The following is a 26,188-nucleotide window of genomic DNA, read 5'->3' as shown; positions in this document are numbered from 1 at the left end:
CAGAAACAGAAAACTAAATACTGTACATTCTCACTTATAAGTGAGCTTGTAAGGGAGCTAAACAAGAAGAGCACATGGATATAGAGGGGAACAATAGATATCAGGGATTACTTGCGAGTGGAGGGAGGCAGAAGGGAGAAGATCAAAACCCTGCCTATTGGGTACTATGCCCATTACTTGGGTGATGAAATAATCTGTACACCAAACTCCTATAACATGCAATTTGCCCATATAACAAACCTGCACATGCACCCCTGAACCTAAAATAAGTAAATAAATAAAAGATGGCAAATTTAACTGACAAATGTTGTGTGTTTGGGCTGTTCCACAGACCAACAATCCCCTGTCTCTCTCCCTCTCCTTAGGCCTCACTATTCCTTAGGACAAACAATATTGAAATTAGGTAAATTAATAACCCTACAATGGACTCATGATAAAACTTTAATGGGTGAGAAGTTGCTTCTTAAGGAAGGACAAAGAAAGTGGTTTCTTGAGATGGAATCTATTCCTAATGAAGATGCTGTGAACACTGTTGAAATGACAACAAAGGATATAGAACATTACACAGACTTAGCTGATAAAGAAGCAGCAGCATTTGACAGGGCTGATTCCAATTATTTTTTAATAGAGATTGGGTCTCGTGAGGTTGCCCAGGCTGGTCTCAAAACTCCTGAACTCAAGCAATCCTCCTGCCTTGGCCTCTCTAAGTGCTAGGATTACAAGTTAGAGCCACCATGCCCAGACACCTGAAACCAATTTTGAAAGAATTTCTGAGGGTAAAATACTATCAAACAACATCACATGCTCAGAGAAATCTTTCACGAAAGAAAGAGTCAACTGATAGGGCAAACTTAATTGTCTCAGGAAAGTGGCACAGTCGGCTGGGCGTGGTGGCTCATGCCTGTAATCCCAACACTCTGGGAGGCTGAGGCGAGCAGATCACGAGGTCAGGAGTTTGAGACCAGCCTGGCCAACATGGTGAAACCATCTCTACTAAAAATACAAAAATTAGGTGGGCATAGTGGCATGCACCTGTAGTCCCAGCTACCTGGCAGGGCTGAGGTAGGAGAAATTGCTGGAACCCAGGAGGCAGAGGCTGTGGTGAGCCAAGATTGCACCACTACACTCCAGCCTGAGCAACAGAGCGAGACTCTGCCTCAAAAAAAAACAAAAAGGAAAAGAAATTGGCATAGTCACCAACCTTTTGCAACCACCACCCGCTCAGATGATCATTAGAGTTTTTAGCAATAAAATACTTTTTAATTAAGGTATGTACTTTTTTTAGACATAATGCTACTGTACACTTAATAAACTATAGTGTAGTGTAAACATTTATATGCACTATTAAACCAAAAAATTAGTGTGACTTGCTTTATTAAGATAATCACTTTACTGCAGTGGTCTGGAACCAAACTCACAATATCTCTGAGGTATACCTGTATAGAAAAGAATGATACATCTTCATATATGTCCCTGTGCAGTGATCTCCAGGATATATCATTAAGTAAAAAAAGCAAGTTGAAATAAAATGTTTTAGTATAGTACTGTTAAAGAAAATGAGTGGGGGCACAAATACATTAGTATGTGTTTTATTTTTTTCAACGGAAGAATAAGCCATAAGATTTTTTTTTTTACATAGGTAACACTATTTTTTTTTTTTTTTTTTGAGACGGAGTCTCGCTCTGTTGCCCAGGCTGGAGTGCAGTGGCATGATCTCAGCTCACTGCAAGCTCCGCCTCCCAGGTTCACGCCATTCTCCTGCCTCAGCCTCACGAGTAGCTGGGACTACAGGTACCTGCCACCACGCCCAGCTAATTTTTTGTATTTTTAGTAGAGACAGGGTTTCACCATGTTAGCCAGGATGGTCTGGATCTCCTGACCTAGTGATCCACCTGCCTCGGCCTCCCAAAGTGCTGGGATTACAGGAGTGAGCTACCGCACCTGGCCAACACTATGATTATTTTTATATGCATCTTTTGATCCCATATATCTGCTAGCAGTAAGGGCTTCTATATACAGAAAAAAAAAAAAATTCCCTTTCGTCAGTGTAGTGCTGGGGACAGCCTCATACCACTTTTTTTTTTTTTAAATAGTAATCAATGAGAGCAGAAGATAACAAAGTGAGGACAAAAGCAGATGCTTAATTTCAGTAGATAAACTCGATGCAGTGTATTTGATTTAGAATTATGACTGTGCTTTACACAAATACAAAACAAAATTAGTTTTTTAAGAATTCCTAAAAATACAAAATACAAGACTGGGTAGCTAGCTTGTGTTTTAAGTAGAGAACCAATCCAAGTGATTTTAAAACCAGTCGTTTGATTGTACACTCCTAGTGGAACAGGCTGAAGAACAAAATAACTTATTTGGTTTATTTTCAAGTTCTTAAGGCAGGCGCAGTGGCTCACGGCTGTAATGCCAGCATTTTGGGAGGCTGAGGTGGTAGGACTGCTTGAGACCAGGAGTTCAAGGCCTGCCTGGGCAACACTGCAAGACCCCTACCTGCATGAAAAAAATTTTAAAAGAATACATAAATTTGAAAATAACATATAAAAAAAAGTTAAAATATATTTCTAGCTTAATGAAAACAAGCTTGCTTGTACCCCCAAATTTCTAAGCACCATATTTCCAAAATTCAATCCTCTTGTGCCTATTTTAATTCCTAAATGAATGTACCATTCTAAGTTTGTTAATGTTCAAGAAGAATGTTTTCAAACTGTATTTCTTGTCCTTAAGGGTAAGGAACATACTGCCGGACGTGGTAGCTCACGCCTGTAATCCCAGCACTGTGTGAGGCCGAGGCAGGTGGATCACGAGGTCAGGAGATAGAGACCATCCTGGCTAACACGGTGAAACCCCGTCTCTGCTAAAAAATACAAAACATTAGCAGGCCTTGGTGGCGGGTGCCTGTAGTCTCAGCTACTCGGGAGGCTGAGGCAGGAGAATGGCATGAACCTGGGAGGCGGAGCTTGCAGTGAGCCAAGATCGTGCCACTGCATTCCAGCCTGGGCAACAGAGCGAAGAATCCGTCTCAAAAAAAAAGGCTAAAGAACATATTTTACACATGCTTGATTTAATCATTCAACAAATATTTAATGTGGGCTTCTGCTATGAGTCTACCATGAATGAGGCACTGTGCCAGCTACATCCTTGTTACACAAAGGCCTCCTTCATCGTACATGCTGGTAATGGATGACTGAAGGACATGGCGTGGAATTGTGGTCTTCCTGACATCTTGCTGCCCTTCTCCCACTGTGATGCCTGAGGGGTTTGGTGGCAGGAATGGACTAACCCATTCCCAGCTCCAGAGATGCCTCCTATTTTAACTCCATCTGGTTAACCTACCCTCCTTGCCATGATGGTTGGTTAAGATAACCCTGGCCTCAGTAAATTGGCACTGGAATTCCTCTGGAATTCTGTGTTGAAAAATCAACTAGGGATAATGAGAAAGAAACTGAAGGGAGACTTATTTGCTCAGGGGTTCTCGGGAGAAAAGTGTCCTTACTATTAAATGCGGCTAGGCATGGTGGCTCATGCCTACAATCCCAGCACTTTCAGAGGCTGAGGTGGGTGGATCACTTGAACACAGAAGTTAGAGACCAGCCTGGGCAACATGGTGAAATTCTATCTCTAGCAAAAATACAAAATTTGCTGGATGTGATGGCATGCACCTGTAGTCCCAGCTACTTGGGAGGCTGAGATGGGGGAATCACCTGAGCCTGGGGAGGTCAAGGCTGCAGTGAACTTTGATTGTACCACTGAACTCCAGCCTGCGCGACAGAGTGAAACCCTTTGTCAAAAAAAAAAAAAAAAAAAAAAAAAAAAAAAGAAGCTATTCTGAAACAGAAGAGTCACTCTCAGGTAGCCAGGCTCCCTCACTCAGTGTCTCGGACTTGTTGTCAAAAATACAAAATAGTTCAGCAAACCACCATGGCACACGTTTACCTACATAACAAAGCTGCACTTTCTGCACGTGTATCCCGGAACTTGAAGTAAAATAAAATTTTTAAAGAAAGAAAAGAAAGAAAGAAATATATACATATATATAGATAGCTATATAGATATATAATATAGATAGATATGTGTGTGTATATATTTATACACACACACATATATAAAATAGCACTACAGTACCAATAAAATGCACACAAATGACTGTTAATTCCAAGGAAGGGTTTACACTGTGCTTATTTTAAAACCAACAAAAACAACCAGTAACTGGATGCTATTAAGGTATTGATAATTTTGTGGTAATATTTACAGTTTGGTTATGCTTTTTAAAAGTTTTTAACTGTCAGGTATACACAGTAAAATTATGCAGATAAAATTGTTTTGAATTTGCTTAAAAATACTCCAGAATTTTTTTTTTAAAGACAGGGACTGAGATGTAGTGGATGAAAGAATTGTAAAATATTGAAGGTAAGTAATGGGTAAATGAAAGTTTATTAAATTGTTCTATTTTTGTAGTTTAATCCATAAAAGCTTTAAAATAACAATGATCATAATAATATTTCACATTATGATCCTATATATAAGAAGCTGCCTTGTGTACTGAAGAGCATGATACATTTCTAAGTGTTTATCAAGTAAATCAGTGATAGTATCCAGGTCCCAGGAAGATATATTTGTCTACGCATAACACATGCAGTCACGCACGTACTTAAAATGGACTTGAATCTAATTCAAGGCTGTGATTTTTACAGCTATAAAAACTGAAGTCTAAGTCTGGGTGTGGCTCATGCCTGTAATCCCAGCACTTTGGGAGGCTGAGGCATGTGGATCACTTGAGGTCAGGAGTTCAAAGACCAGCCTGGCCAGCATGATGAAACTCCATCTCTACTAAAAATACAAAAAATTAGCCAGACACGGTGGCTCGCGCCTGTAGGCCCAGCTACTTGGGAGGCTGAGGCAGAAGAATAGCTTGAACCCAGGAGGCGGAGGCTGCAGTAAACTGAGATCACACCACTGCACTCCAGCCTGGGTGACGCTGGGAGATTTTGTCTCAAAAAATCAAAAACAAAAACAAAAAACTCAAGTCTAATACATTCATACTTTTGTATTGTGAACTAAGTAGTAATTCTAGTTTTGTTATTTTTGTCAGCAATGTATCTTAAAATTCAAAATACCAGCCTACAGTGGCATCCAAGACCTATTATTCTCAGTTCTTAGAATGGACTGTTCTCCATTCTCAACTTGCAAGACCACTCAGGAGCATCTGGCACTTTCTTTCCTGTAACACATCTTCCACCCTCTCTCTTCCAGCCTCACACTCCTGGGTTTCTTTCTCCCTCTGGCTTCTGTGCTGGGACTTCTTTGCTTATTCAAGTTCTAAGGTTTTACCCTTGGCCCTCCCTCTTTCCTCACTCTTTCTCTGTGGGTTTTTTTTTTTTTTTTTTTTTTTTTTACCTTTTATGCTGAATGTCCCCTTAGAGCCATATTTCTAAGCCAAACTTAAATCCACCCTAGACTCCAAAATCAAATAGCTATACCCATCACCAAAAACTCAGCAGGTGACCAAATGAAATATCTGCCCTGCTTCAGTTCTTATTTGCTTACTGGTACCTGCGCCCACAGGAGTCACCCTGCTGCAGTACATCTGGTCACCAGGTACTGGAGATTTTTGCAGTCATCACTTCCTTTCCATGTTCAACGCTAAAGTCTTAGTTCTAGCCTTCATCCTCTCCTTTCTGATCATTTGCAAGTGTCTCTTAAATGATGAGTACTCCAGAATCACTGCTACGGTCTGATTGTCTCCCCCAAATTCTTATGCTGAAATTCCAAACCCAATGTGTTGGCATTGGATGGTAAGGCCTCTGGGAAGTGATGAGGTCATGGGCAGAGCCCTCATAACTGGGATTAGTAACCTTATAAAATAGGTCCCAGTGAGATCTTTGCCACTTCTACACAACAAGCAGGGATCACCTACAAACCTGGAAATGGGCCCTCACTAGACACTGAATCTGCTAGCACCTTGATCTTGGACTTCCCAGCCTCCAGAACTGTGACAAATAAATTTCTGTGGTTTATAAACTACCCAGTTGATTGTATTTTGTTAAAGTAGCCTGAACTAAGATAGTCATCTTTCTAAATGCAAAGCTAAGCATGTTACTTCCTTCCTTAAAATTCTCCTATGACTTCCCTGTCTGAAGGTCCACACTCCCTTATAGCTCTCAAGGGTAGTCAGCTGATCTCTCCCCACCACTCTTACTGCAATCACTTTGCACAATCCCGAAATTCCAGTCTGCAGCACAACCCTCCACCTAACTCTCTGAGCTGCTACACGCCTCAAGGTAACTGCTCTTCCGGTTTTTCTCCTCCTATGAAGATTACATCACTCATTATTCATTCAACAGATATGTACTGAATTCTGTATTAGGATACAACAGTGGAGATGGACACTACCTAGCCTCAAGGAGTTTATAGCTTGGGGGCAGAGGATATTAAATAAGTAAGCCATTGGGTAGGGAATGGGACAGAATAATCTCCCCAGAAAGTAACATTTGGGTGCATCTGCATTTTCTTACACTACCATCTCCTACTTCTTCACAAACTTATTTAGAGGTGCCCTTCTCCCCCCTTTTTTGGGGGCATATCTGAGTTTTAAAATGGCTTGCAAGATTTTTTCCTGTACTTCCTCTTTCTAAAATTCACAATCCTAGCAAAAACCTAATTAGATTTCAAAGTCAGTATTTCCTAAGCACCCCCACCTCAGCACAGCCACCCTGCAAGGCCGAACTGACCTCTCCCTCCCTCAGACCCCTGAATACAAGGCTCCAGCTGACATTGGGGCACCCTAACCTTTCCCGGCCTAGCTCTGAGCAGCTTCTGTATGGGCTGAGAATCCCTAAGGGCAGGAACACCACCCTTCCATCTTTAAATCACCACCAACACAGTACAGGCCCACAGTAAATAAAGCTTTACATGTTTAAAGGGCAAAAATTCATTCTTTAAAGGTAAATTACTTAGTACACTGAGCATAAATTTGTATAAACTTCTTGAATAACAATTGTGCAATATCTATAAAAACTGTAAAGGGCTGGAAATACCACTTCTAGTTAAGGTTCTACAGAAATCCTAGTAGTGGACATAAAAAATCATGTCCAAGGATTTCTTGGCCATCAGCAGATACCTGGGGAAAAAATTACAGCACATCCTACCATGGTAGAGCCCATCTCCAGTAGTTAGAAAGAGGAGGCAGACCTCTCCATTATCAATATTGAAAGATGTCTATAAATTGTAAGATGACAGCTATACTAAAATCTTGCCATTTTTTTAAAAGAAAAAAAAGTATGTGTTCACAGCACAAGGAAAAAATTCTAAGATACACCCAGAAACTTTATTTCTGGGGGAATGAGACTAGAAGCAAAGAGGAGAAACCACCCATTTCTACCTTAAACTTCCTATTACTGAATTTGTTAGAATGTGATGTAATGTGTTATAAATTTTATTTTTATTTTTTATTTTGAGATGGAGTCTCGCTCTGTCACCTAGGCTGGAGTGCAGTGGCGCGATCTCGGCTCTCTGCAACCTCCACCTCCCGGGCTCAAGCGATTCGCCTGTCTCAGCCTCCCAAGTAGCTGGGATTACCCGCGCCCACCACCATGCCTGGCTAATTTTTGATTTTTTTTTTTAAGTAGAGATGGGATTTCACCATGTTGGCCAGGCTGGTCTCAGCCTCCTGACCTCAAGTGATTCGCCCGCCTCGGCTTCCCAAAGTGCTGGGATGACAGGCATGAGACACCATGCCCGGCCGTTTTAAATTTTAAACACAAACACAGGCCAGGCTCAGTGGCTCAGGCCTATAATGCCAGAACTTTGGGAGGCCAAGGTGGGAGGATCCCTTAAACCTAGGAGTTTGAGACTAGCCAGTGCAATATAGTGAGATCCCATCTCTACAAAAAACACAAAAATTAGCCAGGTGTGGTGATTTATGCCTGTGCTACTCAAGAGGCCAAGGGGGTAGGATCACTTGAGCCCAAGAGTCCAAGGCTGCTGTGAGCTAGGATTGCGCCACTGCACTCCAGGCTGGGTGACAGAGCAAGATCCTAGCTCTTAAAAACACACATTCACACAAACATAATCACTAAAGTAAAAAGGTATTTTTTACACGAAAGTGTACACTATTTTACTAGCTTCTTATTTAGGAAACTGAAATATTTTTTAAATTCTGGGTATTTTTTTTTAAGCTGCTATATTCATAGCTTATTCACTGCTATATTCCCTACATCCAGAATACAGACACAGAGCAGGCGCTCAGTAAATATTTGTTGAATGAAAAACTGCTGTACAATCATAAAACCAGTTGTTCAGAGGGGAAAAGTATCTAATAACTGCTTCACAAACTCACAGAAGCAAAAAAATCCCTTCAGAAGGTATTTTAGGGCTGGTGTGGTGGCTCATGCCTGTTATCCCAGCACTTTGGGAGGCCTAGGCAGGTGGTTTACTTGAGCACAGGAGTTCAAGACTAGCCTGGGCAACATGGAGAAACCCTGTCTCTACGAAAAATTTAAAAATTATCCAGGAGTGGTGCCATGTGCCTGTAGTCCCAGCTACTCCAGGAGCTGAGGTGGGAGGATTACTTGAGCCCAGGAGGCAGAGGTTGCAGTGAGCTGAGATCACCCCACTGCACTCCAGCCTGGGTGACAGAGGAAGACCGTCTCAAGAAAAAAAAAAAAAAAAAAGAGAGAGAGAGAGAGAGAGACATTTTAACAGTTTAGCTCCCAATCTGGATGAGTTAGGATTTTTTTAAGCAAATATTTAAAGAGCAAATTCTCATCATATAAGCAATCTTCAAACTCTCCCGAATTTGTCCAAAAAAGAGCTCCTTCCACATCAGTTTAATTCACAACCTGGAGTGTGGCACATGCCTGGTCATAAATACAAATAATAAAAAGATACAGAAAGCTTTGGGAGAAAAACACAGCTCGTCTAATAGAAGAAAATCAATAATGGGCAATGAGCCTTAATTATGGTCTATTTCAAAGTGCTTATTTCTGCAGGTAATTAACTTTTAGCTTGAACCGATAAGATCAACTTCATCTTTTCTTTGAAAGCCAACGCCTCTAACAAGCAGCCTTTTTATCTTCAGATCCTAAATGAATGTCCCAAAGATGGTAAGCCCTCCATGACTGTTGACAGTGCTGATGGGAGAAGTGAGATACCTGGGAGAAGGAACAACAAGCAAGGTTTTAGGCTTAAGAGACTTGGATAAAATCTCCAAGAAAAAAAAAAAAAGCCTTGAACAAACTCCAGGGTTTGTTTGTTTGTTTTTAAGGAAGATACAGACTATTTAACGAAATGTGAATGCACTGGAAAGGATTATTTATATAAATAACTACCACTATGGAACTCCCTGCATTTTCCTTCCCAAGGAAAGCACTTTAACAACTTGTTTCAGAACACTTGGATCCAGCAGTCTACTCAATTCTAAAAACCCACCGACTTCCTGGACTATTTTTTCAATCACTGTTTTTCATTCTAAATCTTTCTTTGAGAGGGTAATTTAGTCCCAACTAAGAAAACACAAGTGCCCAAACAGACTGTCACCAAATACCAGTAATATTTAGAGGAGGGGAGAGGGGTTAAAATATTCTCCATCAAAGTAATGTAACTGGTGTTTAGCAAGTGTGTGATTGATGTAAATAAAATAACAAAATTTCAGACTGCCCTGCAATCTTTCTTCAACCCTACAGGTTCTTTAACAACTGGAAGTAAATTCTTCCAAGGTGTACACACACTCAGACATTTCTCCCACTAGCAATGACTGTCCAGGAAAGAATGTTTTGAATTCATTGGGAAATCTCCACCAACAATTCACTTAGTAAACGTGTTGCTCAAAGGGCGCATGCCCCGGTCTCTGCCCTGCCCTTCACTCTTGAGAGCACGGGTCCTGTTTCACATTTCTCCGTGACCACAGTCCTAGGTATGAAACAGGTGCTCAGCAAGTAATTTTGCCATTTCATAGAACTGCACAACTCAAAAAGAAAAATCTTTGGAAACCATCTAAAATCAATACACGTGTTTAGTTTGGCTAATAAACAGTTGCAAATTATGATTAAAAAAAAAAAACAAAACAGGTTTTCCAGCTGAACGAATTGTACAGAACTTGGAAGCCAGCGTGAACCTGCCGCGAAGCTACTACTGTCTGGACTGAGGGGGCAGCTGTGCCAGAAAGGAACGCAGCCCATCCTGGGCTCCCGAAGGCGGGCGGCGGGGAGAATGGCGAGTGCCGCGTCCGAAGACTGGAGCTCGGCCGGGAAGAGAAGGGTTGGACCCCGAGGGGCTAGGGGCGCCCGCAGCCGCGGAGCCCGGGAGGGGCGCCCGTTTCCTTGACAACCGCGCCAGGGCGCAGCCCTTCCTCTGGGCCGGGGGAGGGGAGAGAAAACGAGGGGACCCCCTGCGCCAAGGCGGCGGCGGCCAAGGGTGTTTCCTGGGCGCAGCAGCCGCAGGCCTGGCTCGCGGGACCCTGTCCGCCCGCGGCCCGCGCCTACCGTGTATCCCCGCTCCAGGTCGCTCTCTTCATAGCGAAAGGACGGGATGTAGACCTCCATGGCCGCGCCGGCCAGCCGGCTGAGGGTGAGTTGGGGGCGGGCTCACGGCCGCGGCCGCCGCTCCGCCCACGGCCGGGCCGCCCCGCCTCCCGCCTCGCTGCGTCCGCGGGGCCCCGAGGCTGCGGGCCGGACTCAGGTCCGTGGGCTGACCCGGCCGCTCCCGCGCCCTGGGCGTGCCGGGGGCCGGAAGCGGAGGGCGCAGGGCTCCAGGCGCCTGGGTTTCGGGCCTAACGGGCGGTGGAGATCAGCTGGGCCCGAAAGAGGCGGGGCAAGAAAGCCTGAGTCTGCAGAAACAGGGTGTGCGCGCCAACGCGCTGGGCGCCGGGACTGGGCCGCACCCGGCGCTCCCTGCCCTGCGGACTCCGGCTGGAGCTTGATTTGCAGTTTGCTAGACGCCACCATTAACAGATTGCCAGACAGCAAAGAATAGAAAGCGTGGCGCTTTTAACTTTTGTTTTGGTTGGCTGAATTTTTTTTTTTCCTCTCGGCTGGCATTAACCGCGGTGAACCAGCCGGCTTATACCAAGACTCTCCGATTTCCCTTCGATTCGAGGGTCAGCGTCTCCTGAGTTAGACGTCGAATCTGAGAATGATGTTGTACCGCAGAGCTCGCAAGTGAGCCCGAAAGTTGGCCAGTCACTAAGACAAACGCTCTGGCTTCACGCTGCACTTCTAAAATGCCGCCTCTAACTGTGAAGTGCTTTTTAACTATGAGGGAAAAATAGAAGACGGAAAAAAAAAAAAGGACTGAACCCGTGTCTCGGACTAGGGTCTAGTAGGCTGAAGGTACCTAAAAGATTAAGTGTCCCAGCGGGGAGGCTTGATTATCAAATTAGTCAAGTAAACGTTGGGTTTCTTCTTTAGGTTAGCGCACCGAGCAGAATAGAAACGTGGACGTGACTTGTAGGTCACTGAGAAGTGACCTCAGCCATCCAGGAGAAAAGTAACCAGCCAGCGAGCTTTTTCTTTTTTCCCCACATTTTTTTTTCCTTTTTTTTTTTTTATTATTATACTTTAAGTTTTAGGGTACATGGGTACAATATGCAGGTTAGTTACATATGTATACATGTGCCATGCTGGTGTGCTGCACCCATTAACTCGTCATTTAGCATTAGGTATATCTCCTAATGCTATCCCTCCCCCCTCCCCCCTCCCCACCCCCAGCGAGCTTTCTTGGACTGTAAACAATTGCACTTAACTCAGTTTGTCCTTGAGTGCAGAGGACATTTCAACTTGGCAAACTCTAGAGTTTATGATGGGACCCTGAGCCGTGCAACAGAGGGATAAGGCAGCTTCTCGTTTTAGGAACTTACCTGATGTGGACCCCTCTACATTAGTCTCATCTGAAGATCCGTCCTCCTAACCCAGCACTCACACATTTGCAGCTCCAGGATGTGCCCTTCTCTCAAAACTCCGTGCCTTAGCTGTGCCCTGTGACTACACACCTTTCTTTTACTTCTGGCCAGCACCTCCTGAGGTAACTAACCAGCTCTGTGGACGATAAGCTAGCTGATCGTCCAGCTTGTAGGTTACCTTAAGCCTCTGGTGACTATACACTGTATGTGTGATTTATTTATCTACCCTACCTACTAGGTTTTAGGGCAAGCATGCTTTTAAAAACTCGTCATTTCGTGGTTGGCATAGTACGCAGCACATAACTTATGTAAGTACTCGTCTTTACAAAACTAGCGGAATGCAGCAGGTACTATGCTCGGTATCACATAATGTCTCATTTCATCTCTATAACAATCACATGGCAGGGCGCGGTGGCTCATGCCTGTCATCCCAGCAATTTGGGAGGCCGAGGTGGGTGTATCACCTGAAGTCAAGAGTTCGAGTTCAGCCTGGCCAACATGATGACATGATGAAACCCTGTCTCTACTAAAAATGCAAAAATTAGCCGGATTACAGGGTGGTTACTCACCCCTGTAATCCCAGCTACTCGAGAGGCTGAGTGGGAGAATTGCTCGAACCCATGAGGCGGAGGCTGCAGTAAGCCGAGATCACGCCACTGCACTCCAGCCTGGGTGACAGAGCAAGACCCTGTCTCAAAAAACAAAAACAAAACAAAAAACCAATCACATGAGGAAGTGTTATGTGCAATAAGATGCAACATGAATTTCAAGGGCCTCCCACCTCAGCCTCCCAAGAATCAAGTTTTTAATATGCTTTCCATACTATCCTACAACCTGTTAGTAGCCTAAAATATATATTTTGGTAATGGCATGGCTCACCCATTTACCTGTTGGACTTAGGCAGAAATGTGTGAGTCCATGAAGGTCTGATAAATGGTCCAAATGATATCCATTTGCTGTATTCCACTAATAGCTGTATATAATTTACTTTTCCCTTGCTGAAAATGTATACAAACTATCAATGTGTGGGTGTGTTCTTGAGGGTCTATTAGCCCAGCCATAAATGGTAATTGTTACGATTTCAGTTTTTAGAGATGGCATAATTCAGGCTCACGGAGAGTAAGTATGAAATTACTAGCTAATAATTAGAAGAACTAAATTTCTAACCAAATTCTGTGAGTCTTCCAGCCACCAAGGAAGGGGAGACTAGAGCACCAAAGTAAAAGAACATGGCAAATGTATTTTCCTGTTGTTCCTATAATATCTTTTAATCCAACTCTACAATCTGTAACAGGCCAGCTAAATATCTTTTCCTCAAAACATTAATAAAAATGCATGCTAAATACAAATATAAAACATTGAACAGTTAGTGTCTATTAATAGAAGCAAACAATTTGCAGGAGCAAAATAATAAAATTCTGCTGGAATCTGGGTATAAAATTCTTACACTAAAAGTACATTTACTTAGTATTGGGTAGAAATATACTTCAACAAATTGAGATAAACTGCTTTAACACTAACATTTAGAAGTTTTGACTAAAATGTAAATCGAATATATTATACATTCAGCATTCAATTATAAGATTAATACATCATGACAAAGTAAGATTTATCCCAGGAATGTAAAGATGGCTAAACATTAGGACATCTTTTGATGTATTTCGCAATATTGTCAGATTAAAAAATATCCCAATGGATTCTGAAAAAAATGAATGAAACAGTATAACTATTCATACAAATTCTTAGCTTGGAAGTAGCAAGAAATATCTTTAATTTGATAGATTAATGTCTTAGTCCCTTTTCTGCTGATAGAACAGGATATCATAGATTGGGTAATTTATAAAGAATAGATTATTTGGCTCAGAACCTGGGAAGTTGAAGAACGTGGCCCTGGCATCTGTGAAGGTCATCTCATAGCAGAAGGGCAAAAGAGCATATGAGAGAAAGAATAAGGGGCTAGGTTCACTTCTTTAACAATCTGCTTTGAGAGAACATCAAGGGGGAAGGTTACATTGAGAGAAATGAAGGCAAGAGAGAGGGGACAGGCATAAATTGGAGGATTTAGATGTGATGAGGTAAAAGCAGATTTTCTGTTAATGAAGGAGAGAAGAAATGAGAAAGTAGTGAAAGGAGGAAAGTTAAGTTTCAGAAATGCTGACATTAATTTTTAGTGTACTGGCAGTTTTTAAAAAAGAATTACTTCAATATGAGCAAAAATTTGGAAAGAAACACTTCGGATACCTTTGCTATCTTAACTCAGAAACCTGTACAACAGGCCAGGTGTGGGTACAGTGGCTCATGGCTGTAATCCCAGCCTGGGCGTCTCAGCAAGACCCCGTCTCAAAAAAAAAAAAAAAAAAAAAAAAAAAAAAAAAAAAAAACAAAAAAAAACGAGTTGCATTTAAAAAGACTGTCGTACAGATTTTTTTCTTTTTTTGAGATGAGGTCTTGCTGAGACGCCCAGGCTGGAGTGCAATGGCATGATCTTAGTTCACTGCAACCTCCACCTCCTGGGTTCAAGCGATTCTTCTGCCTCAGCCTCCTGAGTAGCTGGGACTACAGGCACGTGCCACCATGTCTGACTAATTTTTGTATTTTAGAGACAGGGTTTCATCATGTTGGCCAGGCTGGTCTTGAACTCCTGACCTCAAGTAATTCACGCCCCCCTTGGCCTCCCAAAGTGCTGGGATTACAGCCATGAGCCACTGTGTCCGTGCCAGGACTGTTGTACAGGTTTCTGAGTTAAGATAGCAAATTGAAAATATATAACTAATTTCAACCTTCTAGCCCCAATATAAATGCAAGTAATTTTTCCCTTTTCTTTTTTTAAACCCACAGAGATAGAAAAAATAGGAGAGGAGAGAGCAAGACATTTGTCAGCTGAAAACCAGATAGAAGGGAAGAAACATTTTTAGCAAACAAGAAATCCCAATCTTAAACCAACAGCAGGAAAAACAGAACCAACCTGATTTACACAGTACAATACTCAAAAGGTGCCACAAAAGGAACAATAGGTACCTCTAGAATGGAAGGTAATTGGCTAAAATAAGGAGTCTTGGTAAAAACTGAGAATCGGGAAGATCCATTGTTCCCTCTACATCTGGAGTATATTTCCTCTAGAGAGGGAAAAAGAAACAATCTTTGCATTAGAAGTTGACTGGCCCGCCGGGCGTGGTGGCTCACACCTGTAATCCCAGCACTTTGGGAGGCCGAGGTGGTTGGATCACCTGCGGTCGGGAGTTTGAGACCAGCCTGACCAACATGGAGAAACCCTGTCTCTACTAAAAATGCAAAATTAGCTGGGTGTGGTGGTGCATGCCTGTAATCCCAGTTACTTGGGAGGCTGAGGCAGGAGAGTTGCTTGAACCCGGGAGGAGGAGGTTGCAGTGAGCAGAGATCGTGCCATTGCACTCCAACCTGGGCAACAAGAGTGAAACTCCAAAGAAGTTGACTGGCCCAGCTGAGGGCAGGGATACTTTTATCAAAAATAATTGGAGTCTGAGGTTAAGTGATCATACACATACTGAATAATGAATGCTGACACTCTATAAAGGCTGGCAGCCACACCTTTACCTGCTAGGCAGGCAACAGGAAATGTATTCTCTGGAGGAATCTAACTAGCTTAAGAGGAAAAACTTCGAAGATACCAACATTGAAAGTCCCCTACAAATAGCCGAATGAGATCACTCTTCAGTGATGCTCTAAGTTGACAGGCCCCATAACTACACTCAAAGCTTCCCGTCAGCTTTCAAATCCCACTGCTAATCATGAAGAGACATCTAACGAGTAACATATCTGAGGAAAGCATCTAACGTGGAAGAGATACCAAAATAGAAAAACAATTTGGAAGAAACAAAAACCAGGAGGGGGGAGAAAAACTTAAAAAGTAAACTGTCACTAATATTTTCAGAGAGATACAGGAAGACATTGCATCTATGAAATAAGAACAGGAAGCTGTTAAAAACAGAAACAATCAGAAAACAGAAAAAGAACTCCTAGAAAGCAGAGCAAAATGACAGAGATGAAAAATAAGAGCAAAAATCAAATCCAGGTCATCCAAATTCAAACAATGGAAATTCCAGAAAGAGAAGACAGAGAATACAGAAGAAAGGATGAAAACAAACACATGCTATTACAAATCTTTTTTTTTTTTTTTTTTTTTGAGACAGGGTCTCACTCTATCACCCAGGCTGGGGGGCAGTGGCACAATCTTGGCTCACCCGCAACCTCCACCTCCTGGGTTCAAGCAATTCTTGTGCTTCAGCCTCTAGAGTAGCTGGAATTACAGGCACACACCACCATGCCTGGCTCATTTTTCTTTTTGTCTTTTTAGTAGAGACAGGGTTTTGCCATGTTGGCCAGGCTGGTCTTGAACTCCTGACCTCAAATGATCTGCCCACCTTGGCCTCCCAAAGTGTTGGGATTACAGGCATGAGCCATGGCACCTGGCCACTGTTAAAAATCTTTATGTTATTTCAGAACACTGGAGATAAGAGAAGATCCTATAGTCTCCAAGGAGAGGAGGAAAACAGCTCATTCATATACAAAAGATTAGACAAATCAGCATGGCTTTGGAATTCTCCACAGCAACACTGGAAGCTAGAAGATAATGAAGCAATGTCTTCAGAATTCCAAGAGAAAATTTTTCTAATCTATACTCAAATTATCTATAAAAATCAGGGTAAAGTCTTAAAAATAGGTTAGGTGCAGTGGCCCACACCTGTAATCCCAGTTTAGGAGGCCGAGGTGGGTGGATCACCCGAGGTCAGGAATTTAAGATCAGCCTGGCCAACATGTTGAAAACCCGAAATCTCTACTAAAAATACAAATTTGGCTGGGCATGGTGGCTCGTGCCTGTAATCCCAGCTACTCAGGAGGCTGAGGCAGGAGAATCGCTTGAACCTGGGACGTGGAGGCTGCAGTGAGCCGAGATCATGCACTGCAGCCTAGGTGACAGAGCAAGACTTCTCAAAAAAAAAAATTGACTTTTGATGTATTTGTGTTTAAGAACCTACTCTGTATATTAACCAAAATGAGGTAATAAATCAAGAAAGAGGAAACTGTGGGTTGTAGAAAACAAAAGATACAACCCAAAGGAGAAGCAAAGGAAATCTTTAGGATTACCACTGTGCAATGAGTTTTAAAAGGTACAGACTAAAGCAACATGACTCAAGAAGCAGGCGTTTTGAGGTCTGTATTCACAATGTTTTCTGCTGTGTATTCCTTTTAACTTAAAGGAACTACTGGAAAATATGCTTCACCAACACAAGAAAATAAACCAAGAAAGAGGAAGGCCTGAGTCTCAGGATATAGGGAATACATGCCAAGAGAATGGTAAAGGCAATTTCAAATTTGAGAGCAAGAGAAGTCCAAGGATAACATTACAGCAAGTCCAGAGAGCACCAGCTCCATAGAGAAGTCCCCAGGAGAGAGGGCTCAAAGGAAAACAGTTAGAATGGCTAGATTACCCAGTATGGGTGGTCTATGGGAAAATGTACTGAGACACTATTATGGGAAGACATGGGAAAAATTAGCAATAATAAAAAAAAGCACCAACCACATGAAAAAAATCAAGGCATGTTTCACCTGAGGGAAAAAATAGCAAGGTAATAGAAAACAAGGACAGCCTGAGAAACTGTCACAACCAAGAGGAGCAGAAGGAGTCATGACAACTCAGTGTATCCTGGATGTGGTATCCTGGAAGGGGTCCTGGAACAGAAAAAACGCATTAAGCAAAAACAAATGAAATCTGAGTAAACAATAGATTTTAGCTAATAATAATATCTCAGTATTTATTTATTAGTAGTAACAGGTGTACTATACTAACATGTTGACAGAAGAAACAGTGCAGGGTATATGAGAACTCTATATGTATTACCTTCACATTTTTTCCGTAAATCTAAAACTTCTAAAAATTAAGTTTATTTTTTAAAAAAGGAAGAAAATCACAATATGCTTCAACTTTTAGCTTTGAATAATATTTGCATAGGCACAATAATGCAAACACTGATTTAACAAAAAGATTGCAATGTAACTACATTGAAAGGGTGGGGAAGAAATGTGTAAAGCAGAGAGATGGCAGAGTGAGAGAACCAAACTCATTTACCATAAAAAAGATAAGTAGGTAATGCCTAAAATTGATGATTGATAGCAATATATGCCTATTATTTAGAAATGTGAAGGTATATGATGTATGATGGCAGGAGAAACAGCTAAGACTAGAAAGAGGTTGTCTCTGAGGAAAAGGATTAGGAAAACAGGACGTGGGACAGAGAACCACTGTTTTTTATTTAGCCTTTTTTTTTTTTTTCTTTCCAGACAGGGTCTCGCTTTGTCATCCAGGCTGGAGTGCAGTAGCATGAACACGGCTCACTGCAGCCTCAACCTTCTGGGCTCAAGCAATCCTCCCAACCTCAACCTCCCTAGTAGTTGGGATTACAGGTGTGGGCCATCATGCCTAGCTAATTTTTTGTTATTTTTTTGTAGAGACAGGGTTTTGCCATGTTGCTCAGGCTAGTCTTGAACTCTTGAGCTCAAGCCATCCACCCAATTTGGCCTTCCAAAGTGCTGGGATTACAGGCATGAGCCACTGCGCCTGGCTATTTAGCGTTTTCAATGCTAGTTTTCAGATTATGTGCATGTATTAATTCGATAAACATCAACTAAAATAAATCAGAAGAATGAAGTAGATTTTAATGCATTGACAAGCAAGAAAACTGCCAAATCATTGACAAATCAAAAAGCAAATTCTAGGCTGGCCACGGTGGCTCACACCTGTAATCCCAGCACTTTTGGAGGCCAACGCGGGCAGATCCCTGAGGTCAGGAGTTTGAGACCAGCCTGGCCAATATGGTGAAACCCCATCTCTACTAAAAATACATAAATTAGCCAGCTGTGGTGGCATGTGCCTGTAGTCCCAGCTACTCTGGAGGCTGAGGCAGGAGAATTGCTTGAACCCGGGAGGCGGAGGTTGTAGTGAGCCGAGATCATGCCACAGCACTCTAGCCTTGGTGACAGAGTGAGACTCTGTCTCAAAATAAAAAATAAAATAAATAAATAAAAAGCAAATTCTAGGAATGCCACAGAAATAACTCTGATGGCATTACTAAATACAGGTTGGTTGCCATATTGAAGTTATTCTCTTTTTCAAAACGTGCCAACATACTAAAAATTAACGTCTTCATTTCTGAAACTTAAGTTCCCTCCTTTGACTACTTTCTCAATTCTTCTCTCCTATTCTCTGGTAGAAAATCTGCTTTCACTTCATCACCGCATTGAAATCCTCTAATTTATGCTTGTCACCTTTCTCTTGCCTTCATTTCTCTCAATGCAACTTTCTCCCTAAATGTTCTCTGAAACCCACCAACAATCCCCGATACTGAAAAAAATCCATCAGTTTTAGGTCATACTTTCTGATGGCTTAAGAAATATATATTTTCTTCAGTTGGCTTCACTGTAAACTCACGATTTTCACTCATTTGAAAATTAGCACTCATCAATAGTCCTTTTACTCATCGTCCCCCCTTTTTTTTTCTAAACACGTGCCATTCTTTTTTGGTATCCAATCTTCTTTGGCCTTTCTGCTGACATTACTCCCTGATGGCTTTCTTACTTTGCCAAAACAAAAAATGTCCTGCCTTTTTTTCATCTCCAAATATACTCATTCTTCCCTTTCCTTTTGTGCAGAGTAAGAAATATCCCCACTTCTTTCTGAGGCTCTTTCCATCTACCTGACTTCTTTCCTCCCTTAGATATTAGTTTTACCCAGGATTTTGAAATTAGCATGCTGATTTCAAAATGGATGGATAAATGAAAGAATACATGAAACTTGCCATCTTAATTATGATTTCCCTAAATTACCTCCTTCTCTACTTCCACTACAGTGGTTCAGGCCCTTACCATCACTTTGCTGGTCGACTGCTGCAGCATCGAATGTTCTTATAATTTTTTCACTCACCATCTTCCCTCCATGATTTACTATTTCCTCTGGCTTACAACATATTCAAGGTTCTTACATGTGTTTGGGTGGAAATGAACTTTTCTTTCCCTAATAACCATATTTCTATTTCATCCTTGGTCTCCAGGCTTTTTAAAGGTTTCTCACATTTACTGATAACATTCACTTATCTATAGTAGACTATCTCTGTAGTGGGTGAAGTTCTAAACTTTTGTTGGCTGAATACAAATTGATTTTGACTGCTTGCTTTTTTCCCCTCCACCTCTGATGCTCAGCCCCAGGGCTCCCAGTGTGGATCTCCTAGGGCATACTATTCTGGGAAGGACTCTTTTTGGTAAGCCTATTTAGACCATAGTCAAGCATAAACTCGTTGTTTTGAAGAAGCCCTAAAGACTGGTGAAATAATAGAGATGTGAGTACTTTGTTCAGACTGAGATGTTAAGTGTTCAGTAAACATTTATTGGATATATGATAGCTAATATTTTATAAAGCACTTGCTATTGCTAAGAAATTCACATTATCTTAGTGTCCTTAAGGAGCATCTGAAGGGACACTTTCCATTATACAGATAAGGAAAGTAACTTTTAGAGATAAATAACTTGCTTAAAGTCAGTATCGTAGGCTGTTGAGCCAGGATTCATACTGGTGGGCTGAATGCGTAACTGCATTCTTAATCATTCGATTACACTGTCTCGGCTGTAAAACACTAGTTTCAACAAGAAATAACATGGGCATAGTCATTCCTCAAGAGACATACAAACTAGTCAAGGCAGTAATGCCACACAACTATAATGCAAGATAGATCTCTGTAATTGCAATCTAAAAGGAACAAAGTGTTATTGGAGTCCTACTGAGAGATCAAGAGACATTCCTTCTAGCTAGGGTGCTTAAAAGGATGTGGACTTTAGATTTGGCTTTAAAGTTTAAGGGATGGACAAGATTTAAACGATTGCTGTTAAAAGGGAAAGGTTAATCAGAGAAGGGGTGTCACTAACAAAAACATGAACCAGGAAGGAACAGAGCATGCTTATGGGACAGGAGCCTAATTTCATTAAAGCAAAAGGTGAGTGAAGTTAAGGGATAAGAATCAAGACAGGAAAAATAGTTTGAGACCCAATTATGGAGCAAGCATCTGAACTTTATCTGCAGATTGTAAGGAATCTGAAGATTTCTGAGCATAGTACCATGACAAGAGTTATTTAGGAAGATCAATTTGGGAGCAAGTTGTAGGACTGGCAGAGTAGAGAGAGACTAAAAGAATAGTTTTGTTTGTTGTTGTTTTTTTTTAGACGGAGTCTAGCTCTCTTGCCAGGCTGGAGTGCAGTGGCATGATCTCGGCTCACTGCAACTTCTGCCTCCCAGGCTCAAGCAATTCTCCTGCCTCAGCCTCCCGAGTAGCCGGGATTACAGGCATGCGCCACCACATCCGGCTAATTTTTGTATTTTTAGTAGAGACAGGGTTTCACCATGTTGGCCAGGATGGTCTTGATCTCCTGACCTCGTGATCCACCTGCCTCGGCCTCCCAAAGTGCTGGGATTACAGGCGTGAGCCACCATGCCCGGCAAGAATAGTTTTTTATAGGAGACTCAAGATAGTCCTAGCCACAAGATCTTGACCCTCAGGAGACAGACAATGGAAATAAAATAAGGGCAGAGATTTCAAAAGTGGAATCAGTTCAAGTTGGTCTTAGTAAAATTATGACACCTAAGCAATATAACTCTAAAAACACAAGCATTTGGCTTTATGTCTCAGTTACAGAAGGCTGGGACATATTTAAAACTACAATTTAGAAATTAAGTTTGGTTTAAAAGCCTGTTGCATTCACACACACACTTCTACACACAAATATACAAACACACTGTATACACATATATAGTGAGAATATTTGAAATGAAGATCTAGAAAATAAGAGTAGGTTAAAATCAAGATAACTCGAGACTGACTATAGAAGCAGTAAGAAGGCAATTTAGTTTTGTTAAATTTTGTCTGACTTAGTTTTTATTAAACAGTTACATGTATAAATTTAAAATAGAACTTTATTTTTTCTCAACTCTCTTAAAACGGTTTATCCCATTAACTGACCTTAAGAAAATAATTTTCTGTGTATTCACCTTGACTGGCTTCAGTTACAAAGTTTCCATTTTGCCCAGTTAAGAAATACTTAAAATTATTCAATCTTTAGAGAATTTTTTAAAAGTATGTGACAAGAAAGGAAGAAGAGCATTTTAAATTACTTCATGTGCATTAAAAAACTAGATAGTAAACTACAGCTTCCCTATCTTCTACAATCTTCTCAGCATCTGAAGCAACAGTTGGAAGAAATAAGTTCTCTGTATCCCAAAAGATTTCCTAGAATTCTAAATGTTAATAATTAAAACAGAAATCTTGAAATGCTTATCATACATTTTCAAAGAATGTTCACATATGGTTCACACACAGATTTAACAGGAATAATCAGTTCAATCATGATTTAAGCCCTGGATCTCCTAGTTTAGTTGTAAAATTGAGAAAGTTGTTCTAGACAGGTTACAAACTTCCTTAAAGCGATATAGTACTACAATTCATTTATTGTAGATATTGAACATCCACTACTTGCAAAACATTATGCTACAAAGTCTTGCACCTAAATTATACCTGCCCTTGAGAATAACAACTAGGAGTCCCTTTTATTCAGCTTTGATTTCTTCACTGGGTTCAGGATGATAAATAAACTAGCTGTTGGACTCACTCTGCATTTTCATTTCCACAGTGAACTCATTTCATTTGTACAATGAAACCTGGACAACTTTATTATATCTGGGTAATAAAAAAGAGTACCAACAAAGAAATAAAGGCATTTTGAGATTTATAAATGTAAAACAAGTTGAATAGTTGAATAGGCATTGTCTAAACCTATGCTGTCCATTATCATAGCCACTAGTCAGCCACACGTGACAATTGATCAAATTGTAGCCGGTCTGAATGGAGATGTGATGAAAGTGTAAAATATACATCAGATATCAAAAAAAAGAATGTAAAATATCTTATAACTTCAATATATAGGATTACATATTAAAATAATATTTTGGAGCTACTGGATTATTAAAATTGTTTTTTACTTTTTAACATTTGGCTGTAGAAAATTTAAAAATTATATATGGCTCACATTATATTTATATTGTTCTATGCTCTTAAGGACCTTCTCCACAGATTACCATGACCTATCTTCATGGCCCTCATCACAAATGCAGGAAAATGAACTATTACTCACATTTACCTTGTTGTAATTCCCTTTTATTGCTATTTCCACGTCGGACCCATTATCTACTTCCATCGTTACATGAAACCAAATCCTTCACTGTGAGGGTTAGGAATGATAACTATTTGATTCTGATTTTACATAAGGAAGTGTGTGTCGGAGGGAGGGTGGGTGATTCTATTGTCTCTTTTCTAATACTTTGGAACAGTCTATGTCACTCATACATATAATCTACACGTTTCTTGACTAGTGAATATGATATGAAAATGCCTCCAAAGTCCCTAAGCCAGTGACTTGGACTTCCTTTTCACAGGTGTTATTTTCCCACCTAACTACCAGCGACCTCCCTTCCTTTAAAACAAAATGACTTTGACTGGCCTATCTGCAGTCACTATTAGGGAATATCTGCTATCTTCCTGACTCTTGTTAACATGACTGCCCATGCAGGGAGCCATGACAAGAAAACTGAAGTAACATCCCTTATTTAAGGCAGAATAATGGAAGTCTCTATAATTCCCTTAAGACATTAAAATTAAGAGCATTTGTAAGGGAATATAACTTTCCTTCTCTACTCATCTGACTTCCTCCTTTAAAGAAAGTTGATTATGTTAAAAGGCTTATGTCATAGTTAAAGCCATTTATAAAACAATTTATATAATGACAAAGGACGCAATTACTTTTGAACCAATGTTAATACAATGAATGCAGAAAACTTTACTAGATCTAGATAATAAAGAAAAAAGTTTAAGGAGTAGCAACAATGAAACAAAGGTATTTTGAGATTAATATATTAGTATAAAACAAGCTGAATACTTGAAAATAGTTCAGTAGAAAATACAATCAAGGAAATCTATGTGTTAGAAGTCATATTTTTACACACATTTTGTCTTGTTTTACTTAATAGAAGTTCTTTGATTAGAACTGTTTTCCAACATATTTACATTGAAGTTTGATATTTTAAACAAAATATTTTAAAGTAGAAAGGCACTTCAGGAATCAAGAGTTTTATGTACTTGTTTTATAGATAAGAGATTTAAGTGATATGCCCAAAGTCATACAGCTACTAAATGAAACAAGACTGAACAAATGTATGTTGATCCCAAGTTCAGCTTGTTTCACAATATTTTGCTGCCTTAGTCCTTAAGTTTTGATCTCATTAAAAAAAACACAAACATTAAATTCAGACCTATCCAACTAAAAGATTATATTATTAGCACTATTAATGTTGTTTTATTTGGGATGAAAGCATTTTTATCTGAACAGGAGAAGTGAAGATTGATGGGTGAAGTGTTGAAATAATTAAATCCTGTTTAAATACTGGTAGGTATCAGAGGCTCATATAATACTTGAAATTTCCAGCACACTCATCTTTTAGTAAATGTGGACAAGAGAAATGGAAGTCTGGAATGGAGTCTAGAGTTTAATCAAGGCTGAAAATATTTATTATTTTACTTGGAGGTACTGAATATTCTAATGTACCACATCTGAATGGAAGATTTTAATAATAACTTGAATAACTATCCCATGTGTAAACTATACCTTTGTAAGTAATATAACTGTGGATATAACACTAGGACATCATTCTAGTGAAACTATTCCTGGTAAGCCTATCTTTTGCTCAATATTAATGGAGCAACAAGATAGCAACTGATATATATTACTATGAATTATTCATTTCTGAAAAGTATTCCCAGAAGCAACAAAAGATGATTGTACTATTTCTGCTTCAGTTTCTTCTTAGAAGAGCAAACTTGTTTTCCCTGTTCAACTCATCAAGTCTTCATTTTTTTTAGAGACAGGGTCTCACTATGTTGTCCAGGCTGGCTGTAGGTTAGTGGGTATTCACAGGCATGATCATAGTGTACTATAGCCTCAAACTCCTGGGCTCAAGAGATCCTCCTGCCTCAGCTTCCCAAGAAGCTGGGACTACAGGCATGTGAGTCACTGTGCCTGGCCCATCAAGCCTTTATTATTAACCTATAATGTATCAGCCACTCTTCTGGGGTGTGGGAGTATAAATATGAATAACACCTATAGAAGGCTTAACATTTCAACTAAAGCAGAAGCAAACACATGCTAAGGATACTTCGATATATAAATTGTATCCAGTGACTCACTAGAGAGGACTTAGTTACACATACCGTATCTTGTTCCTATGGAAGGGACATGTGGTGGTTAAGCTCAAGAAGAGGGGTGTGTGTAAGAATATTTTTTAAAAAACAAAAATATCTCTGACACCAGTCATCTTTTTTTTTTTTTTTGAGATGGAGTTTTGCTTTTGTTGCCTAGGCTGGAGTGCAATGGCACGATCTTGGCTCACTGCAACCTCCGCCTTCCTGGTTCAAGCGATTCTCGTGCCTCAGCCTCCCAAGTAGCTGGGACTACAAGCACACCCCACCACACCTGGTGAATTTTTGTATTTTAGTAGAGACGGAGTTTCACCATGTTGGCCAGGCTAGTCTTGAACTCCTGACCTCAGGCGATCCACTCACCTCAGCCTCCCAAAGTGCTGGGATTACAGGCGTGAGCCACCACACCCAGCCATAACTTAAATTTTCATCAGCATTAAGGATTAGATAACAGCTGTCTAAGTAGCATACAGAATGGGTAAAAACATTGCCCAAGGCAAACTAAATTTCACTTTACTTCAAATTTGCTTTGTGTCGTGCTTGCTTATTCATCAAATCATGGTATATTTTAACATGGTACCATTCCTTGTCAACTGTGAGCACAGATGATATACTTTTAGTTTAAAAGGAAAAAAAACAAAAGACAAGAATAAATTAAATATATGCAAAGTACGAGATTCTGAAGATAACGAGAAGATGAACAAAATCCATGGGACTTGTAAAAGTATATAAATACATTTTTTTCCTAATTCTTAAATTGGGCACTTGTGATAGAGATGGTTAAAAACAAGCAAAGACAATTATTCTCTTCTTTACCCAAGACAATCAAGAGACAAATGTTCTTTGATTTATGATGGTTTCATAAGAAAACTTAAGCTTCATTTAGTCATTTAATGAGTTCAGCTTTTTTTGTCAATTAAAATAATTAAGGAATCATGGCATCACCTATATACATCTA

At 40.5% G+C, this 26,188-nt stretch overlaps 1 protein-coding gene and 1 long non-coding RNA gene across 3 annotated transcripts in view; one reads left to right on the top strand and one right to left on the bottom strand.

Moving 5' to 3' along the window:
• Positions 1-10,641, bottom strand: part of SNX24 (sorting nexin 24) — a 166,192-nt gene extending 155,551 nt beyond the window's left edge. The window contains exon 1 of one of the 2 annotated variants that reach the window (XM_002815824.5): positions 10,491-10,641. In XM_002815824.5, coding sequence (XP_002815870.1) covers positions 10,491-10,550 — 60 coding nt within the window. In that variant the 5' untranslated portion in view covers positions 10,551-10,641. The remainder of the gene's footprint in view (positions 1-10,490) is intronic. The other variant, XM_024246857.3, reaches the window with a different exon arrangement.
• A 60-nt stretch (positions 10,642-10,701) lies between these two features.
• Positions 10,702-18,920, top strand: LOC129059519 (uncharacterized). Its single transcript, XR_008525477.2, has 3 exons — positions 10,702-11,336; positions 11,856-12,027; positions 14,744-18,920. It is a non-coding gene; the product is annotated as an uncharacterized LOC129059519 (long non-coding RNA).
• The last annotated feature ends 7,268 nt before the right edge of the window (positions 18,921-26,188 follow it).

This window comes from Pongo abelii, chromosome 4 (assembly GCF_028885655.2).
Source record: "Pongo abelii isolate AG06213 chromosome 4, NHGRI_mPonAbe1-v2.0_pri, whole genome shotgun sequence".
Lineage (NCBI taxonomy): Eukaryota > Metazoa > Chordata > Mammalia > Primates > Hominidae > Pongo > Pongo abelii.
Note: the sequence above shows the minus strand (reverse complement) of the source record. Positions and strands in the feature narration are given on the sequence as shown.